The sequence below is a fragment of the Hyla sarda genome, chromosome 4 (genome assembly GCF_029499605.1).
Source record: "Hyla sarda isolate aHylSar1 chromosome 4, aHylSar1.hap1, whole genome shotgun sequence".
Classification (NCBI taxonomy): domain Eukaryota; kingdom Metazoa; phylum Chordata; class Amphibia; order Anura; family Hylidae; genus Hyla; species Hyla sarda.
Genome location: NC_079192.1, coordinates 127742028 through 127763941, shown reverse-complemented (window position 1 = coordinate 127763941; position 21914 = coordinate 127742028). Strand labels below are relative to the sequence as shown.

Here is a 21914-nt window from a genome sequence, read left to right as displayed (position 1 = left end):
AAGAAAAAGTGCGTCTTATACGGCGAAAAATACGGTAATAACTCTGGGATGCTTTTACCTTTCATTCTGATTTTGAAATAGTTTTTTCGTGACATATTCTACTTTATGTTATTGGTAACATTTTGTCGATACTTGCATAATTTCTTGGTGAAAAATGCCAAAACTTCATGCAAAAATAGAAAATGTTGCATTTTTCTAACTTTGAAGCTCTCTGCTTGTAAGGAAAATAGACATTCCAAATAAATTATATATTGATTCACATATACAATATGTCTACTTCATGTTGGCATCAAAGTTGACATGTTTTTACTTTTGGAAGACATCAGAGGGCTTCAAAGTTTAGCAGCAATTTTCCACAAAATTTTCAAAATCAGAATTTTTCAAGGACCAGTTCAGTTTTGAAGTGGATTTGAAGGGTCTTCATATTAGAAATACCCCATAAATGACCCCATTATAAAAACTGCACCCTCAAAGTATTCAAAACGACATTCAGTAAGTGTGTTAACCCTTTAGGTGTTTCACAGGAATAGCAGCAAAGTGAAGGAGAAAATTCAAAATCTTCATTTTTTACACTCGCATGTTCTTGTAGACCCAGTTTTTGAATTTTTACAATGGGTGAAAGGAGAAAAATCCTCTAAAAATTTGAATCCAATTTCTCTCGAGTAAGAAAATACCTCACATGTGTATGTCAAGTGTTCGGCGGGCACAGTAGAGGGCTCAGAAGGGAAGGAGTGACAATGGGATTTTGGAGAGTGAGTTTTTCTGAAATGGTTTTTGGGGGGTCATGTCACATTTAGGAAGTCCCTATGGTGCCAGAACAACAGAACCCCCCCACGGCATACCATTTTGGAAACTACACCCCTCAAGGCACGTAACAAAGGGTCCAGTGAGCCTTAACACCCCAAAGGTGTTTGACGACTTTTCATTAAAGTCTGATGTGTAAATGAAAAAAAAAATTCCGCTAAAGTGTTGTTTTTTCCCAAATTGACCATATTTACAAAGGGTAATGGGAGAAAATGCCACCCAAAATTTGTAACCTCATCTCTTCTGAGTATGGAAATACCCCATGTTAGGACGTAAAATGCTCTGCGGGCGAACTACAATGCTCAGAAGAGGAATCACATTTGGCTTTTGGAAAGCAAATTTTACTTAAAGGGGTACTCCGGTGCTTATACATCTTTTCCCCTATCCAAAGGATAGGGGATAAGATGCCTGATCGCGGGAGTCCCGCCGCTGGGGACCCCAGGGATAATGCACGCGGCACCCAGTTTGTAATCACTCCCCGGAGCGTGTTTGCTCCGGGACTGATTACCAGCGACTACAGGGCGGGCGGCATGTGACGTCGAGCCCCCGTGTGATGTCACGCTCCGCCCATCAATGCAAGCCTACGGGAGGGAGCGTGATAGCTAATATAAGTAATTTACAAATCTGTTTAACTTTCTGGAGCCAGTTGATATATATAAAAAAAAGGTTTTGCCTGGAATACCCCTTTAACACCTCAGGTGTTTCATGACTTTTTGTGAAAGTTGGATGTGTAAAGGAAAAAAAAAAAAAGTCACTAAAATGCTGTTTTCCCCCCAAATTTTATATTTTACAAGGGGTAATAGGAGAAAATTACCCCCAAAATTTGTAACCCCATTTCTTCTGAGTATGGAAATACCCCATGTGTGGACGTCAAGTGCTCTACAATGGCGCACTACAATGCTCAGAAGAGGAGCGCCACTGAGCTTTTGGAAAGAGAATTTGTTTGGAATGGAAGTCAGGGGCCATGTGCGTTTACACAGCCCCCCGTGGTGCCAGAACAGTGGACCCCCCCCCCCACATGTGACCCCATTTTGGAAACTGCACCCCTCACAGAATTGAATAAGGGGTGCAGTGGGCATTTACACCCCACTGGCGTTTGACAGATCTTTGGAACCTTGGGCTGTGCAAATTAAAAATGTAATTTTTCATTTTCACGGACAACTGTTCCAAAAAATCTGTCGGACACCTGTGGGGTGTAAATGCTCACTGTACCCCTTAATACATTACGTGAGGGTTGTAGTTTCCAAAATAGGGTAACATGTGGGGGGGGGCATAGTTCTGGCACTATGGGGGCTTTATAAACATACGTGGCTTTCAATTCCGGACAAATTTTCTCTTCAAAAGCCCAATGGCACTCCTTCTCTTCTGAGCATTGCAGTTCGCCCGCAGAGCACTTTACATCCACATATGGGGTATGGTCTTACTCAGAAGAAATGGGGTTACAAATTTTGGGGGGCTTTTTCCTATTTTCCCTTGTGAAAATGAAAAATTTAGGGTAACATCAGCATTTTAGTGAAAAAAAAATTTTTTTTCTCATTTTCCCATCCGACTTGTCCCGGATCCCCAGGCGAGCGAGCGCTGCTTTAAGCGCACACGCACACATAGGTTAAGCCTCCTCTCAGTGTGAGCCGCAGGACCTGTGACCTCTGCCCGCACACAGCGCAGGTGCCGATGACGTCTTTCATCTGCTCCTGCACTGTAGCGGGTGAAGAATGCAGCCAGCCGGTGCTGCCCAGGAGATCCCTGTGTGGGAAATAGGTAAGTAAAAGCTTTTTTATTATTATTATTATTATTATTATTATTATTATTATTATTATTATTATTATTATTATTATTATTATTATTATTATTATTATTATTATTATTATTATTATTATTATTATTATCCTGGCATCAGCAGAACAGGGGAGGGAAGGTGAGAGGAGGGGGGATGCAAATGATGATGATGATGGGGGGGTGTGCGCAAGTGATGATGAGGGGGGGGGTGTGCGCAAGTGATGATGAGGGGGGGGGGTGTGCGCAAGTGATGATGAGGGGGGGGGTGTGCGCAAGTGATGATGAGGGGGGGGGGTGTGCGCAAGTGATGATGAGGGGGGGGGTGTGCGCAAGTGATGATGAGGGGGGGGGTGTGCCCAAGTGATGATGAGGGGGGGGGGTGTGCCCAAGTGATGATGAGGGGGGGGGTGTGCCCAAGTGATGATGAGGGGGGGGGGTGTGCCCAAGTGATGATGAGGGGGGGGGGTGTGCCCAAGTGATGATGAGGGGGGGGGGGTGTGCCCAAGTGATGATGAGGGGGGGGGTGTGCCCAAGTGATGATGAGGGGGGGTGTGCCCAAGTGATGATGAGGGGGGGGGTGTGCCCAAGTGATGATGAGGGGGGGGGGTGTGCCCAAGTGATGATGAGGGGGGGGGGTGTGCCCAAGTGATGATGAGGGGGGGGGTGTGCCCAAGTGATGATGAGGGGGGGGGGGGGGGGAGTGCCCAAGTGATGATGAGGGGGGGGAGTGTGCCCAAGTGATGATGAGGGGGGGGAGTGTGCCCAAGTGATGATGAGGGGGGGGAGTGTGCCCAAGTGATGATGAGGGGGGGGGTGTGCCCAAGTGATGATGAGGGGGGGGTGTGCCCAAGTGATGATGAGGGGGGGGGGGGGAGTGCCCAAGTGATGATGAGGGGGGGGGGGGAGTGCCCAAGTGATGATGAGGGGGGGGGAGTGTGCCCAAGTGATGATGAGGGGGGGGGGTGTGCCCAAGTGATGATGAGGGGGGGGGTGTGCCCAAGTGATGATGAGGGGGGGGGGGGTGTGCCCAAGTGATGATGAGGGGGGGGGGTGTGCCCAAGTGATGATGAGGGGGGGGGGGGTGTGCCCAAGTGATGATGAGGGGGGGGGGGGTGTGCCCAAGTGATGATGAGGGGGGGGGGGTGTGCCCAAGTGATGATGATGAGGGGGGGGTGTGCGCAAGTGATGATGATGAGGGGGGGGGGTGCGCAAGTGATGATGATGAGGAGGGGGTGTGCCCAAGTGATGATGAGGGGGGGTGTGTGCCCAAGTGATGATGAGGGGGGGGGGGGTGCCCAAGTGATGATGAGGGGGGGGGGTGTGCCCAAGTGATGATGAGGGGGGGGGGTGTGCCCAAGTGATGATGAGGGGGGGGGGGTGTGCCCAAGTGATGATGAGGGGGGGGGGTGTGCCCAAGTGATGATGAGGGGGGGGGGGGTGCCCAAGTGATGATGAGGGGGGGGTGTGCCCAAGTGATGATGAGGGGGGGGGGGGGGTGTGCCCAAGTGATGATGAGGGGGGGGGTGTGCCCAAGTGATGATGAGGGGGGGGTGTGCCCAAGTGATGATGAGGGGGGGGTGTGCCCAAGTGATGATGAGGGGGGGTGTGCGCAAGTGATGATGATGAGGGGGGGTGTGCGCAAGTGATGATGATGAGGGGGGGGGTGTGCGCAAGTGATGATGATGAGGGGGGGGGGTGTGCGCAAGTGATGATGATGAGGGGGGGTGTGCGCAAGTGATGATGATGAGGGGGGGTGTGCGCAAGTGATGATGATGAGGGGGGGTGTGCGCAAGTGATGATGATGAGGGGGGGTGTGCGCAAGTGATGATGATGAGGGGGGGGTGTGCGCAAGTGATGATGAGGGGGTGTGCAAGTGATGATGAGAGGGGGAGTGAACAAGTGATGATGAGAGGGGTGTGCAAGTGATCAGAGGGGGTGTGCAAGTGATCAGAGGGGGTGTGCAAGTGATCAGAGGGGGTGTGCAAGTGATCAGAGGGGGGTGTGCAAGTGATCAGAGGGGGTGTGCAAGTGATCAGAGGGGGTGTGCAAGTGATCAGAGGGGGTGTGCAAGTGATCAGAGGGGGTGTGCAAGTGATCAGAGGGGGTGTGCAAGTGATCAGAGGGGGTGTGCAAGTGATCAGAGGGGGTGTGCAAGTGATCAGAGGGGGTGTGCAAGTGATCAGAGGGGGTGTGCAAGTGATAAGAGGGGGTGTGCAAGTGATAAGAGGGGGTGTGCAAGTGATAAGAGGGGGTGTGCAAGTGATAAGAGGGGGTGTGCAAGTGATAAGAGGGGGTGTGCAAGAGAGGGGGGAAGGGGGTGCAAGTGATAAGAGGGGGTGTGCAAGAGATGGGGGTGTGCAATGGACAGGGGAAGGGGGTGCAATGGACAGGGGGCAAGGGGGGGGGTGCAGGTGACTGGGAGGGGGATGATGATTTGGATGTTAAGGAGAACTGGCTACTTCCCTACCTGACTATCTACAAAATTACCTGCCTGGCTACCTACCTTATTAATTTCCTGGTTACATATCCACCTACTTATCCACTTAGCTACCTACCTACATACATAAATACTCCAAGTAAATGCAGCACTACTTCACTGTTCAAATGTTTGGCGCCAGCACCCCAGACTTGATCTCAGTCCATTTAGACATCCGCAGCAATGGTGCAGTACTCAAATATGGCAAAAAAAAAGTGAATTTATTCTCTCGTGCCAAAATATTAATAGCTATTTGTATTTTGACATGAGAGAATAAATTCGACTTTTTTGCCATATTGGAGTACTGCACCATTGCTGTGGATACATACATACATACAAGCTACCCATTTACCTACCTATGAACTTACCTTCATATCTACTTACCTACCTGCATATCTAACTTTCTACTTATATCCAAGGAAAATCATAGCTCACCAAAAGTATAACGTGCAGAATTCAGTGGAGTTTATTCCATTTCAAACAGTGTTACAGAGAAGGCTTGACAAAGACAGGTCGCAGAAACGTAGCCTGCCCTATAACACTGTTTGGAATGGAATAAACTCCACTGAATTCTGCACTTCTGTGGAGAGCACTGGAAAAATGCAGAAACTAGGGTGTTTGTCCTGCAGATGCTGCATGTCTGTTTTTGGCTGGAAGAAGTCGTCATGGTGGTCTGAGCCAGAAGGAAAGAGGATGACTACGACTGTAACAGACTTGAATTGTGAGTCAGTTAATGTAACGGTATGTATATTATTGAGCAACACAACTGTGGTCTGATTCTGGGGTCTGTATTACGGTGGGGGGTGATTCTGGGGTCTGTATTATGGTGGGGGGGATTCTGGGGTCTGTATTATGGTGGGGGATGATTATGGGGTCTGTATTATGGTGGGGGCTGATTCTGGGGTCTGTATTTTGGTTGGGTCTGATTCTGGGGTCTGTATTGTGGTTGGGTCTGATTCTGGGGTCTGTATTGTGGTTGGGTCTGATTCTGGGGTCTGTATTATGGTTGGGTCTGATTCTGGGGTCTGTATTATGGTTGGATCTGATTCTGGGGTCTGTATTATGGTTGGGTCTGATTCTGGGGTCTGTATTATGGTTGGGTCTGATTCTGGGATCTGTATTATGGTTGGGTCTGATTCTGGGGTCTGTATTATGGTTGGGTCTGATTCTGGGGTCTGTATTATGGTTGGGTCTGATTCTGGGGTCTGTATTATGGTTGGGTCTTATTCTGGGGTCTGTATTATGGTTGGGTCTTATTCTGGGGTCTGTATTATGGTTGGGTCTGATTCTGGGGTCTATATTATGGTGGAGTCTGATTCTGAGGTCTGTATTTTGGTGTGGACTGATTCTGGGGTCTGTATTATGGTGGGTGGTGATTCTGGGGGTCTGTATTATGATGAGGTCTGATTCTGGGGTCTATATTATGGTGGGGTTTGATTCTGGAGTCTGTATTATGGCGGGGTCTGATTCTGGAGTCTGTATTAGGGTGGGGACTCATTCTGGGGGTCTGTATTATGGTGGGGTCTGATTCTAGGGTCTGTATTATGGTGGGTGGTGATTTTGGAGTCTGTATTATGGTGGGTTGTGATTCTGGGGTCTGTATTAGGGTGGGGACTCATTCTGGGGTCTGTATTATGGTGGGTGGTGATTCTGTGGTCTGTATTATGGTGGGGACTGAGTCTGGAGTATGTATTATAGCGGGTGGTGATTCTGGGGTCTGTATTGTGGTGAGAACGGATTCTGGGGTTTATATTATACAGGTCTGAGTTAAAATGGTTGTTCTCACTGTAAGGTCCTTACAGCGAGAACAATATATAGGAACAATTCAAAAAAAAAAAAAAAAAACACCCTGTGACAAGTCACACCCCACAAGCCCCACCCACAACAAGACACACCCATATTGCTGACACACCAAGCGGCTTCGAAAACAAATTGGGAACAGCACTACCAAGAGGTTGCCTACCCTGGGCTAGTCGATAGGTAGCACATGCAATGTATAAGGCTGCAAAAAGGAGATTTTTTGTACTCGCCGTAAAATCTCTTTCTAGTAGCCTTCATTGGGGGACACCGATACTGATGGATATATGCTCTTGCCACTAGGAGGCACTGACACTAGGAAAAAAAAAAGTCTGCTCCTCCCTGGCAGGATATACCCACCCACTGGAAGTGAGGTAATCAGTTTTGTCACAAAGCAGTAGGAGAAGCCAACAAATTAATAAGTATAAAGGACCATAGAAAGAATTCCAGATAAAAAAAAATAAAAAAAAGCAACTACAGAAAAGGATTATCCGGACAAAAAATAAAAGAAATGGGTGGGTGCGGTGATCCCCAATGAAGGCTACGATAAAGAGATTTTACGGTGAGTACAAAAAAAAAATCTCCTTTTCTCGGTCGCTCTTCATTGGGGGACACCAATACTGATGGGACGTCCCCTAGGGTGGGAAAAAACAACCACCAGAGAAAGGGAATCAGTCCAGAGACCAAGCCCACTCGTCCGGAAGGCCTGCAGATGAGATCCGGGGCCAGAGACAACAGAGGCCCAGATACTGAGCTCCTGGAAGATGCTCCGTCCATGAAGATGGACCCCATCCAGAGTCAACCGACTCGAGAACATGGCGGAAAAACGCCAGGGAGAGCAGCGTAAGCCTGAGCAGAAGGCGAGCACAGGAGGTGGGAGACCAGAAAAACACAAAAAAAAAAAAAAAAAAAAAAAAAAAAAAAGATGGGAACTGTCTCTAGAGAGGCCTGGTGCCTAAGATCAATGACCTGAACATCTGCAGCCCCTATACCCCTGCCCCAGGGGCCCACTACGAGCACCAAGGAGGCAAAATTACCTGGAATGGTGTTATCCGGATGACCGGACCGCCCTTCGTCTCAGGAGGGCATGGACCCCGAAGAGGAGACAGAAGGTAATAACTGCCCAAAAAAAGGTGTGGAACACCGGAGTGACAGACATGGGGACTAGATGTTCCTGAGTCATCTGGAAGACGTACACGGAAGAATAAAAAGCCAAGAAAGGAGTGGAAGACCCTGAAAAGGAGCATCCCGGAACACCGGAACGGCCGACATGGGAATTGGAGGCTCCTGAGACTCCTGGAAGACTTACACCTGAAGGGTACGTAAACCCAACGTCCGCAAAATGCTCCGGGTGACAAACTTCCGTGTCGAGACAAGAAGAAGTGCGGTACAGAAAGACTGCCCAACAAAAGGGATCACAAAGTAGTCTGGGCAGGATCGCTACACATGCCCAAGACCTCAATCATCACTAAGTCTCAAAGAACCAGGAGGGCCGACCAAGAAATTAAGGCACACCCCAGCATCCTAGGACACTTTCTGAGACAAGGAGACTAACCGGTCCTGGACCCCAGCGGTCTGAGCAGACCAGAGCACTCCAAAGTAACATCCCGTCAGGATGGGAACGAAGGGGGGAACAAAAGGGAACCTAACTGGGACTCCCAGGTGCTGGGCACACGAAAGTTACGCCAGAAGACTGTGGTGTCAGTGCAGCGCAACTTACACTGTCAAAGGGAAGGATGAACACACCCTTCCAGGGAGATTGCACCGAGGGTGAGGAAGGGGAAAAGCAGGACCCAAACAACAGACAGTGGCTAGACCGGCTGACACCAAGCCATACATGATTGCATAAACTCATCTAAGAAGGAGTAGATCCTTTAGAAGTAGATCCAATGATTTGCTTTCCAAAAGAATATCATAGGCACTGAAAATTATGGGAGTAGTGAGTATTTGCTTGTTTAGCCACTCCTACTGTGCGCAAAGTTACCAAGAAACTTACCAGAATTTTTTATCTGCTGTTTTTCCTGGGCTTATTAGCTCTATAAAACTCCAGCATGTAAGAGACTGCAAGGTGAAAAAGTGCTGCACAACAGTGGTGGGTGGTTTGGGGAGTCAGTAGTGGATTGAAGTGTAGGTTTTTTTTGTTGGTTTTGCTGTTGTTTTTCCAGTCCCTATCTTTACCTAAACTATATAAGGCACTACTGACTCCCAACTGTTTTGCTGCACTTCCTCACCTTGCAGATCTCTCTCAGACATGTATGACGTCTCTTCTACAGCTCAGCTCGGAAGTTCTGAATTCTGTTCTCACAGCGCACCACTGGAGGTTAATAATTGCCCTATAAAGTGACAGGAAAAACAGCAGCAGATTTAAAAAATTCAAAAGCTGCTGAAATCTTGAAGAAGCTAATGTTCCAATGTATATCTGCTTCCGCCTCTCCTTTAACTTGCTGCTGGCTAGTTTACTTTTTTCTAAAGTGTCCAACTAGCCCTCTTACAGCATTGACAGCTCTTTCAATGCCTGTATTCTTCAATGTAGTATTAATAACCCACAGCCAGCGCAGCAAATACTGGCCCATCCTTGCTTCTCCTCCAAGATGTTCACAGCAGGCACAATATTTGCAGCATTGTCATGCACAAGGGCAATTTTTTAAGCTGGAATGTCAAATTTAATAGCAATCTCCTCCAACCATTCTGCAATATTTGCGGGAGTGTGTCTCTCCTCCAGAGAGATGGTTGTGAGACAGATAGATGAAGAGGACACAGAGGGACCACATTTGGATGAGGATATACACAACTAAGGAATACATCTAGTCCTATTTTGCTAAAAAGTCTCTTTGGCAACCCTTTGGGTTGGTGGAAAAGTAATGAGGAAAACTACCCTACTTTGGCAAAACTAGCAAAATTCTACTTGTGTATACCAGGTACCTCCAGATCATCAGAACACCTCTTCTCTGCAGCCGGCAACATAGCTTGTAAGGAAAAAAAAGAGCCTCAGTCTGTCGGGCTATTTGTACCAATCAAATCAGAGTTATGATAGGAGAGGTACAATAAAAAGTGTCAAGCATCCACCTTGAATGAAAATGATTCAATTTAATTAATTTCTAAGTGTCTTATGGTGATCAATGCAATCACATACTGCATATAGCATAGTCTATGGGATCTTTCTCTCCTCCACCCCATGATATAATAATTACCACAAGGAAACTTAGTTTAAGTTTTCCTAATTATTAGCGTACAATAAATTACTGTACTGTATCTAACTACCAGAGATAGTTGTGGTTGGAACTAGGAGGAGTTATTATTCATAGGCTCCATTTTATATATCTAGAGATCAGATGCCCATTCAATACCATTTGATGTGAGGTTCTCTTTTCAGAGTAAGGGTAGGGTCACGCGTAACGGACCCCCAGCGTATTTAACACTGCAGATCCACCGGTGACCAGACCCATTTTGTGCCTCCAGCTGTTGCCACCCCCCCTTCCCCCGCCTGCTCGCAGCAGCAATCCGCCAGCTACAAGCAACCACACAGGGGGCCTGCGAGTCGCTGGGTCCACTCTGACGCGATGTCTGAGTACGGCTGCTCCACGATGTCAGAGTGGACTCGGCAACTCGCAGGCCCCCTGTGTGGCTGCTCGTAGATGGCGTATTGCTGCTGCGAGCAGGCAGGGGAAGGGGGTCAGCAACAGCTGGAGCCACAAAATCGGTCGGGACACGCTGCGGGTCAGTTACGAGTGACCCTACCCTAACACAGATATGAGGTCTGAAATAACCAACTTCTGTGACCAAGTTTGATATTACCAACTAAACTTATGTGTGATTGATTTAATATATATCCATATATGACATTGTGTCATTAATACTTCTATATCATGGTGTGTTTATATTACTCTTTAATGTTAATTTATAACCAATAAACCTGCATATCATTTGTATAATTTTTATATTTTATTATATTGCTAAAGTTACTTCTACCCCTAGTTCATAGAACTCATAACTGGGAAAATAGTTGGGCTCAGATATGATGAATTGCATTGTTTGTATATTTTTGCCAATTCATAATGGTCATAATATTTTTAATATTGTTGGTGACAATAATTCATAATTCTTAATTGTGTTATGATATTTTTATATCTTCTGACAAAATGGTGGCCTTAGGGAGATTATTTCCCCTACATATTAGGCCCTAGTGTCGAAGATATTATCCAGACAAGACCTGAGCTTGTTTTCTAAAGGTTAGTGTATGTATTCTTGTCCAGAAAATAACAATTTTTTTTTTTTGTTATTTTGCATATTTATCCAATTAGTCGATTAAGCAAACAAATAATCAGGCAACTAATCGATTTGACCAACAATAGTTATTTTGCATAAAGCTGCAGCAAGCTGTAACTACCAATGGCCTTCACATCCTGGTCTAGAAGCAGAGTATGGCACTATGGATTGACAACTGGATGTAAAGAACACATACTTACTCTGAGACATTCACAGGTGTAAGGATGGCCTGTCCTGAGAACTGCAGGAGGCGCAGTGTGTCAGCTGGAGTAGAGACAATCTTGTTTGCAGCAGGACTGATATGAGATTCTATTTAGGAAAGATGATAAAAACAAAATTCTAAAAAATACTATTTTGGCATATGAACTGTGTGGATGGGGGGGAGGGGGCTATTGATAATTCAGAGATAAATGTTGAGGATAATGTTGTATATAAACATATAGGGGGAGATTTATCAAAACCTATGCAGAGGAAACGTTGCCCATAGCAACCAATCAGATCGCTATTTTCATTTTTAACAAGGCCTCTGCAAAATGAAAGAAGCGATCTGATTGGTTGCTAGGGGCAACTGGGCAACTTTTCCTTTGGACAGGTTTTGATAAATCTCCCCCATAATGTAAATATATCCTTATACTTTAAACTAGAAGTTTGTTGAAGCTTTATTAGAACCAGATCACAGAGGTTGGGAAGCATCAGGAATCACTTCATAAAAGCTCAATAAAGTAAGCCCTGTTTCATAAAGAAAAGATTTAGGTAAAACTTACACTGTGCAATGGCAAATATATGACCTAAGGAGGCAATGCATGACACAGCGATTTAAAAAAATTGTATCGTGGAAATCCCTGGCTTATTTACTGCCCACTCAGACAATGCACTAAGCATTGCAGTATCAATTTTGCCTAGAGGATTCCTACACAGGGTGCACTGTAAAGCTGGGTTCACACATGTGGACATTCCACACATTTGACTAACCGGCAGGAGCTAGGACCACTCGGAAATGGGCCGTCATATAGACCGCGGTATCTGCCGAAAGAAAAGGCTTTTCACGCCAGAAAGAATAGAATTCCTGGGCCAGAAATTCTGCTGAGTGCACAGTGCAGCAGAATCCTACTAAAATTAACGGGACTCTGTGCAGTATATTGAAGCAGAATTCCGCACTAACTTTTTGCTGTGTGAACATATCCTTAGACCGGGTTCACACAGCAGAATTTCTGCACGGAATTCTGCAGGAAAATTTTGCATGTATTTATAGCCAATTTACTTCAATGGAATTCCTGCAATGGAAACTCTACAACAGAAATTCAGCTGTGTGAATGGGACAGCGGAATCCCATTGAAATGTATTGGATATAAACTCATGCAGAATTTTCATGCAGAATTCAGTGCAGAAATTCTGATGTGTGAACCCAGTCTTAGGGCTCTCATTCACCCGAGCGGATTTTCTGCTGCAGATTTGCTTCAGCAGATTTTGCTGCCCATTGACTTCAATGGGCAGCAAAATCTGCTGAAGCAAATCTGCAGCAGAAAATCAGTTTGTGTGATTGAGCCCTTAGGCTGGGTCCACACGGCAGAATCTCTGCACTGAATTCTGCATGGAAGTTCTGCATGAATTTATAGCCAATACACTTCAATGGGATTCCGCTGTTCCATTCACACAGCAGAATTTCTGCTGCAAGAATTCCATTGAAGTGAATTGGCTATAAATGAATGCATAATTTTCGTGCAGAAATTCTGCCATGTGAACCCGGCCTAAAGGGTCCATTCACGCTATGGAATTCCCTAGCAGAGAAATTCTACTAAGAAATTTCTGAGCAGCGGCCTCCCATTGTTTTCAATGGGATTCTGCTGCTCCATGCACACTGCAGAATTTCAGCGGGAACATTTTTGCTGCAGAAATTCAGGATCACATGCTCGGCCACACTAAAGAATAGGTTAATTCTTTTAATTGACTTCCATGCGGACAGAACTGCCGTCAATGGGAACGGTCCATGTACACACAGTTATAGTGCCAAATGATATTGGTGGCACAGCTGCACACAAAACCTCCACCCGCAATATCTCCAGGCGATTTCATAGTGCAAATGGGTCCTAAATGTCTCATGCCAAAAAAAATGCTACTGTCAAGTAGAGGACTGGATAGATCTAATATTGTAATAAAGACAACGTACTTATAGTGGATTCCTACCTCCAGTACACTGATCAATTTTTTAAAACACTTTTGAAACTTTTTTTTACCTGCATTATTGGGCTGCCCAAATAGGTCTTCCTGACTAGAGACAAGATCAGAAGTATCCATTTCCTCCTCCTCCTCATTTGTACAGCACAATTCCACTTTTGCCTTTATGTCTTGGTGACTTGGCTGATCTCTTTCATCAGAGTTGGGTTTTACAGCTGTGCACATTTGGTCTTCACTTGGATTGCTAGAGGTCTCCTTAGCACATACTTCCTCCTGTTGTCTGAAAATAGATATTTCTTAGAATTATGAAAGAAAACTTATAACTCAAATTAACTAACAGAAAGGCTGTCTCAATTACATACATACATGTATGTTTTATATTACATGGGCTACATGGTTTAATACAATCTTTGAGATGGGAAGACCCCCTTAAAGTTAATCTGTCAGTACAGCTGATCAGAATGGTGGTGACCTTGTCTTCCTAGAGAGCGCCATTCCTGCGACACCATTAAAAATCCAAATATGTCAATTCAAATAAACCCAAGGTGCACTGATTCATCTTTCTAGCCAGTCCCTTACTCACGCTCCCCAGTAAATATTCATGCAAAAAAAAAAAAAAAAAACACATGATGTGTGCTGGTTCTTCTTCTCGGATGCCTCCTGCTATTTGCTGTGATTCCACCCTGAACATTAAATATGAAAATAATGCTATGGATTATCCTTTAACCCCTTAAGGACATAGGACGCAAATGTACGTCCTGATCCGCTGGGACTTAGCGCACCAGGACGTACAATTAGGTCCTATACATGACGCGAGAAATGTGACAAAACCTTTTTCCCATTTTACCAAAAAGCATTAAAAAAAAATAAACTAACATACTTGCCACGTGCGTAATTGTCCGATCAAAATATAATGTAAATTATTCCGTACAGTGAATGGCGTAAACGTAAGAAAAAAAAAAAGAAAGTCCAAAATTGCTTTGTTTTGGTCACATCAAATTATAAAAATTATAAAATGCGATCAAAAATATGCGATAAATGCAAAATAAACTACAGATCACAGTGCAAAAAATGAGCCCTCATACAGCCCTGTATACGAAAAAATTGGAAAGTTATAGGTGGTCAAAATAGATCAGTTTTAAACATCCTTATTTTGTGAAAAGCAGTACAATAATAGAAAAGTATGTAATCATGGGTATCATTTTACCATTTTTAACGAAAAGTGTACATCGTAAAATATGCAAAATTTCAGTTTTCTTTTCAATTTAATCACACAAAAATGTTTTGGAGGTCTGCCGTACATTTTATAGTAAAAGGAGTGAGGTTATTACAAAGTACAATTGGTGTTGCAAAAAACAGGCCCTCACTGTTTAACTTTCTGGCACCCCTTTAAGCTTCACCGGTTATATCCTAAAATCAGCCTGTAGGAAACAATAAGCATATTCTAATGAATAGCTGATGCCCTTTTTAGTCAACAAGAATCATTGCAGAGAAAAAAAAAAGTTACAGTGGTAGCCGTGTCTCTTTTAGGACCATATTCCTGTTATACTAAGGGAAATAATGAATGTAAAAATACCGTTTAAACTCTTCCAAAGTCCATTCTGTACCACTCACTTCTTCCCTAGTTTGAGCACCAATGTTATGGATTTCTGAAAGATAAAAATGTGTTTAAAAAAAAAAAAAAAATGAAATAGCACTTCTAACCTGCACAACCAAACACTAAAATGTGATCAAGCTTATAAAAATGTAACAGGCAATAGTTATGGAAGGGCTCCACACAGACATTTAGACTCTGTTCGCATGGTTGTCATAGCTTCCTCTTTTACAAGAGACATAATGGAGATGATTGTTTTGTTATATAAAAGCCATGTGTGTGATTTTAACTAATTGTATGGACCCTATGGATGGAAAAAGGCACTTTGATTTTAAAACAGCTGCAATGAAGCAGCTACTAAAAAAAAAAAAAAAAAAAAAAAAAAAATAGATTTCTGGACTTACCGTAAAACCTTTCTCGGAGCTTCTATTGGATGGGGGGGGGGGGGGGAACAGGACCATGGGTATATGCTGCTTGCCGCTAGGAGGCTGACACTCGGCAAAAAAAACTAAAGAAAGTCCTGTGTCCGAGGACGCAAAAGTATGAACACGTTAAAATTTGGCAAAGGTGGGGGCGTGGCCGGCCATGAGCGGGGACAGACGCTGAACACGGGAGCTCCGTATCCACGGCTCTAATTAGGGGGATCCAGCTTATCTTTATGGGAGCCAGACGGTCAGGAAGGGGCCCGCAAGTCATCAGGACCCCCACAGCGACCTCCGGTCCCGATCCACAACTTTTTTTTTTAGCCTGCTTCAGGACCTTAGAGACCAGGCGGCCCTCATGCCGGGGCAATCCAAAATGCGCTGTGCAGCCAGGGTTCTCGCCTACGGTCACGAGACAAAGTGGGGAAAACGCAGGAGTGATGCCGCAAAAGACTCATCTCCCAGCTCTGCGAGACCTACCTGCGAGGCTGCCGCACCAGACTCACCTTCACGGTCCGGGATCGGCGAGTGACCCGGCCGGGTCTCCTCTCCAGCTTCCTCCACTGCCGGCAGGCGCGCAGAAGACACAGCCTTCCACACAGAGGCCGAGAGCAGCGCCGGAGACCGGAGCGACGCGGTCCTCCTCTACAGTGGACCCAGGGAATCTGAGGCTCCCAGACTACTCCGCCCTGCAGACGGGGCCTGAGGTGGGTGAGCAGGAGATTAAAGACAGGCCGCCCGTACAGCGCCACCACGGAACACTCTCTCCCACCGTCCCACAGGGAGCACTGCCTCCTTCCCAACAGTGCTTTCCCTCACTATACTCCAGTCAAGAGGGGCCCTCCTCCCCACTGCCACCAGCTTCTGTGATGGGAGATATGCACCCCCCCCCCCCCCCCCCCCCCCGGGACACCTCCACCTGTTGAGTGGGGAGATTTTGTTGCTCCCTCCTCTCTACCTCCGGCCATTGCAGCGAACCAGCCATTTTTCTTCCCCCCTCCCCCCCCCCCACGGTGGCCTGCTACTACCTGGAGGTGCTGCATTGGAGCCACTGGGGTCCACTCCTACATCTGACCCCTCTGGAGATGCGGGGGACCCACTGTCTGTCTCCCTTCCCCCTCCTGACCAGGCGGTAGCTTTACTCAAGGGACACCCCGAACTCCAAGCGCTGCTGGCGCTGCTCCCCACCAAAAGGGACATGACTGCCATGGCTCTGGATATGAATCATGCATGGCGACAAGACCTCCAGCCTGTCAAAAGTGATGTTGCAGACCTACAAAGTAGGGTGCGGGTTCTTGAAAACTTCCAAACCTCTGGTCTGGACACTGTGCAGAATATGCAAGCCACCTTGAGTGCCAATTCCTCCATACACCAATCCCTAACGGACCACCTGGATGATGTCGAGAATAGAAGCCGCAGCAATAATGTGCGCATACACGGCCTCCCAGAGGCTACCATGTCCCCAGACCTGCTGCCCACGGTAGTGGGTGTGTTCAACACGCTGCTGGGTCGACCACCGGACACTCATATCGAGATAGACAGGGTCCACAGGGCTCTCAGAGCTCCAAGCACAGATCCTACTCGCCCGAGGGACGTCATATGTCGGATTCACAGATTTTCCCTGAAAGAACAGATTATGCTTAAGGTGTGCCAACAGGGTGCAGTGGACTTTGATGGTGCCTCCCTCCAGTTGTACCCCAATCTGTCTAGGCGCACCCTCTGCCAGAGGGCACTCCTAAGGCGACAGACAAATACCTTACCGATGGGGCTTCCCTTTCGCCCTGAACATCACCTCTGGAGACACCGTGGCCACCCTTCGGTCGCCTAGAGACCTCCCCTTGTTTTTGTCCACCCCTGGCCTGCCGAATATATCCCTCCCGGACTGGTCTGCCTTCCTAGCAGACCCCTAAGCGGCCCCACAAGCGCCCGACTCCTCGCAAGGAAACTCGGCCAGGCGCCCCAATCCAGGTTGGCCGCTCCCACAGCGATCACGTCGCCAGTCGCCTGGGCCCTTCCTAGAGCCCTGAACCCTGAGTTAATGCTCTCCCATCATTGCGACTGCGCCCAGAACCCCGAATGGTGACTGTCCTATGCCTGCCGTTTGTGAAGTTGGCCTTGGCGGCCCTACTGGACTTATTGCTACATTGGACTGTACCCAAGGGTTTGTTTTTTCTTGATACCGGGACTGCATTGCTTACTCCTTCTGAATGACGGATGTCAGGTGTTTCCCCAACTATCCTCCCTACCTTCCCCACTACTACTACTTACTTACTTACATTTTCCTTCCCCACTACTACTTGCCCAGGCTCTCCTCCACATTAATTGGTAATCTCTTTCTTTCGGACCATGCTCCGGTCTTTTGCACGCTACATATGCCCTCACTCAACACCCCCCAATTCTCATGGCGTCTTAATGAGACCCTTCTCCGGGATCCCCTATGTTTGGCGGAACTCAAGAGGACCACTGTTAATTTCATGGGGGGATCATTTGACCAACCATACATCACCACCTATCCAGTGGGAGGCACTCAAATGCATACTGAGAGGTGTCCTTATTAATCATGGCTCCCGCCTTAAAAGGGAGAAAGGGGCTAAAATGAAGCGCCTCTTGGGAGGAGCTCCATGCACTGGAGATCTTACACAAGAGAACGCAGCAGGAGTCCACATTGAGGGACCTCATTAGGACACGCCACGAACTCCGGGCACTATTGAACGACAAATACAGACAATACAGTCAGAGGAGCTCCCGAGGCTTCTATGAGTGGGGTAACAAGCCGGGTAAATACCTGGCTAGGGCCCTTAGGGACCGGCAGGCGGTGCTTTATGTCCCCTCAATATGCTCCCCAGATGGGAGGGGGGGGGGGGGGGGGAGTGTGGGGGGGGGGGGGGGGAGTGCATCTCTGTTCGGCGTTTGATCTCCTTTATCTATCCTTCCCCCTTACGTCCCTCCCGGCCACCCTGTGGACCCTCCACCTTTACTCTCACTTCAGTAACCATCGGATTAATATGTCTAAAAGTGTGGCATTGCCGATAGCCCTCCCGGAGGCGGTTGTCGTCTGCATAAAACGGGAACATCCCTTTCAGTGGGCCCAGGGGTCGATTAAGTACCTGGGGGTCCGAGTCCCTGCGAACCCCCACGATGCCTTCTCCCTCAATTTCTCGCCGCTGCTCTCCACTCTCGAACGGGACTTGACTAGTTGGTCGGTGGGTACCTTCTCCTGGCTAGGGAGGGCCAATATCCTCAAAATGAACATCCTACTGCGTCTATTATACCTCTTCCAGGCAGTCCCTCTGACTATCCCTTTTTCATTTTTTCGCAAATTGGACACACTGATTCACTCCATGAGGGTGGGTCGGCCATCTAGGATCTCCAGACAAGTACTGACTAGACAAAAGCAGGGGGGTGGGTTGGCGGTCCCTGGCTGCCGATCCTGCTGTATCGCTGCTACACTTACGAGACTCCTGGATTTCTTTCATGGTCGGGCCGCAAAGCGATGGGTGGCTGTGGAATTGTTTGGGACCCCTTTCGAACCGACCACTTACCCCTGGCTCCCCCGGGGGTCGCCCATGCTACGCTCCTTACCTTGGGTGACCGAGGAACTTATCTCGACCCTGCGACGTTACCTACCTAAGTCAACGTTGTTCTCTCCTGACGGTCCCTTGACCCCTGTCCTTGGTAACCCCCTTTTTCCACCCGGTTTGGCTTGCTCTTCCTTTCTTGGTTACACTGCCCCTCTGACTCTGCCTCTGAAGACTTTTATGATAGGGACTGTACTACGCTCCTACACTGACTTGGTGCCGGAACCCCTACGTACCCCAGCCAGACGAATGCAATACTTGCAACTACACCATTTTGTGGAGACCTCTCGCAGGACCCTACATTTGACTAGGCCACTTCTCCCCTTCGAGGTGCTGTGTACTTCCACCTCCCCGGTGTCCAGGGCAGTCTCCCAGATTTACGGACTCCTGCTGGATGAGTCGGCTCAGAACCCCCCCAAGCATTTGTGTTGGCATGGGAGGGGGAATTACGCACCACCTTTGCCCAAATCAGATTGGTCTGCGGCTCTCCTACGATGCCACAAATTCTCCATCTCCTGTAGGGCTCAGGAAACAAATTACAAGATAGTCTCTAGGTGGTACAGGGTTCCCGTTTTGCTGCATAAAATGTACCCGTCGGTGTCGGACTTGTGTTGGCGTTGTGAGGGAGCTCAGGGCACCATGTCCCATATCTTGTGGTCCTGTACTTTTCTACAGACCTTCTGGTCAGTTGTGATCTCGAGTATCTCCACAGTGACAGGTGTGTCCTACCTGAATGACCCGAAGGTCCTTATTCTGTCTATCATGCCCGCAGCTCGGAAATCCCCAGCTAAAACACTAGCCCAGTTCATGCTCCTGGCTGCTAGATCAGTTATCCCCAGACGTTTGAAGTCGCCCCTGTTCCGGCGGAACGCGAAGAGATCCACTTCTAGAGTTCCCCAGCGGCAACAGATCTGAGCGAAGACCTCCAGGTGAAGGGACCACTCGCTGATGGGGAGACCGGAATCTGACAGGGTCCAACTGCCCTGAAGTGTCTTGTCCCAGAAGACACCTCCCCAGCCGAGGAGACTCGCGTCCCTGGTCAGGACATGGCTATCGAGAGGCAGGAAGGAACGACCCTCCCGGAGGAGGGGAGAACGAGGCCACCAAAAGGAGGGAGCAGCGAACGAGGAGCGGAAGCCGGAACCCGCGGTGGAGAGACCAGGGGGATTTCTCCCACAGAGAGGATGGCCCCTTGGAGAGGAAGGTACCGAAATTGGACAATTGGGACTGCCTCCATGGTGGCCACCATCTTGCCCAGGACCGACATGCAGGTACGGACGGGAACCAGACTCGGCCGCCGAAGCAATCAAATCCCCGACAACAACTCCCGGAGCTTGTCCTCCGTAAGAGTAAGACGGGCTGCCGCAGTGTCAAAGTGTATCCCTAGAAAAGTCAGAGATTGGGCCGGGACAGGTTGGATTTTGCCCGGTTGATGATCCAACCGAAACTGGAGAGGGTCTGCAGAGTGATGTTGAGGCTGACCCGATTCTGTTCCACAGAGGGTGCCTTGATGAGTAGGTCATCCAGATAGGGGAGGACAGAGACACCCCGAGTGTGGAGGAGAGCCAGTCGCCAGTCCAAAGGGTAGGGCGACAAACTGAAAAGGACCCACAGGAACAGCGAACCGTAGAAACCTTTGGTGGGCTGGAAATATCTGAATGTGTAAGTAGTTTATGCGAGGGATCTTTAACCCCTTAAGGACCATCACAAATAGTACGCCCCTGAAAGACCAGGCCTGTTTTTTCAAATCAGGGATGTCTGTCTTTATTAGAGAATAACTCTGGTAACGTTTTGCCAATCATAATTCTGACATTGTTTTTTTTGTCATAAGTTGTCCTTCATGTACATAGTAAAAGTAAGCCGATATCATTTGTAGTTTTTTTTTTACAATGCAAAAAATCATGAAATAAAAAAAAATAATAATTTTTAACACTAATAGGTTGCATACATTTATACTTACTGACCAAATAGTTTATGAAACTTATACTTTCAGTTGTCTACTTTATTTTGACAGCTTTTTTTTGTTTAATTTATATTTGATTTTTATTTTAAATTAATTAGAAGCCTAAACAATTTAACTTGAAATTTTGAAAATTTGAAAAGTACATCTTTTTTTATGTGCTATGCAAGGTTTGCAGAAATTTGAAGGTGGTAGAACATAGGAACACCCCCCCCCCCCCAAATGACCCCATTTTAAAAACTAGACCCCTCAAGGTATTCGCTAGGGGGTACAGTGAGTATTTTACCACCATAGTTTTTTGGCAGGAATTATTACAAAGTCAGTGTTAAAAATTCGAAATTTGCATTTTTTTCACAAATGTATCATTTGTGGGACATTTTTTGTACATCACTTCTGATATTGCAAGAAATGCACCCTATATTTTATTAAGCTACTCGGCCCGTGTTTGGAAATACCCCCGCTTAGGCCATATTTGGTTCCTTGGCCGCATGGTAGGACCCAGAACGAGAGGAGCGCCATTTGGCTTTCAGGGCATCATTTTAGGCCGAATGGATTGTAGGCTGCACTTCATGCCTGCAAAGGGTTTTAGCTGCCAGAACCATACAGAACCCCACAAGTGACCCCATTTTGGAAACTACACCCCCTAAAGTATTCATCTAGACCAAAAGGGAGTACTTTGAGTCCTTTTTGTGTGGCTGGAATGGATACAAAATCAGTGGAAAAATGAAAATTCTTTTTTTTTCACAATTGCATCATTTGTGGGACATATTTTTTGTACATTGCATCTGAAAAGTAGAAAATGCGCCCCATATTTTATTACGCTGTTTGTCCAGTGTTCGGTTATACCCCCGCTTAGACAGTATTTTGTTGAATGGCCACATGGTGGGACCCAAAAGAAGAGGAGCCCCATTTGGCTTTCAGGATATCATTATACAAATTATAGGCCGCACTTCAACTTGCAAAGCATTCTAGCTGTCGGAACAATACAGCACCCCCAGAAATGACCCCATTTTCGAAACTACGCCCCCTAAAGTATTCACCTAGGGCAAAAGTGAGTACGTTGAGC

At 47.0% G+C, this 21914-nt stretch overlaps 1 protein-coding gene across 6 annotated transcripts in view; it reads right to left on the bottom strand.

The window, feature by feature from the left end:
* TP53BP1 (tumor protein p53 binding protein 1) overlaps window positions 1–21914 on the bottom strand; it is a 135463-nt gene that overhangs the window by 58026 nt on the left and 55523 nt on the right. For all 6 annotated transcript variants that reach the window (XM_056572106.1, XM_056572109.1, XM_056572110.1 and 3 more), the window contains exons 7-9: window positions 14871–14943; window positions 13354–13574; window positions 11320–11428 (exon numbers count right to left, since the gene is read on the bottom strand). In XM_056572106.1, the coding sequence (XP_056428081.1) occupies window positions 11320–11428; window positions 13354–13574; window positions 14871–14943 (403 nt within the window). The remainder of the gene's footprint in view (window positions 1–11319; window positions 11429–13353; window positions 13575–14870; window positions 14944–21914) is intronic.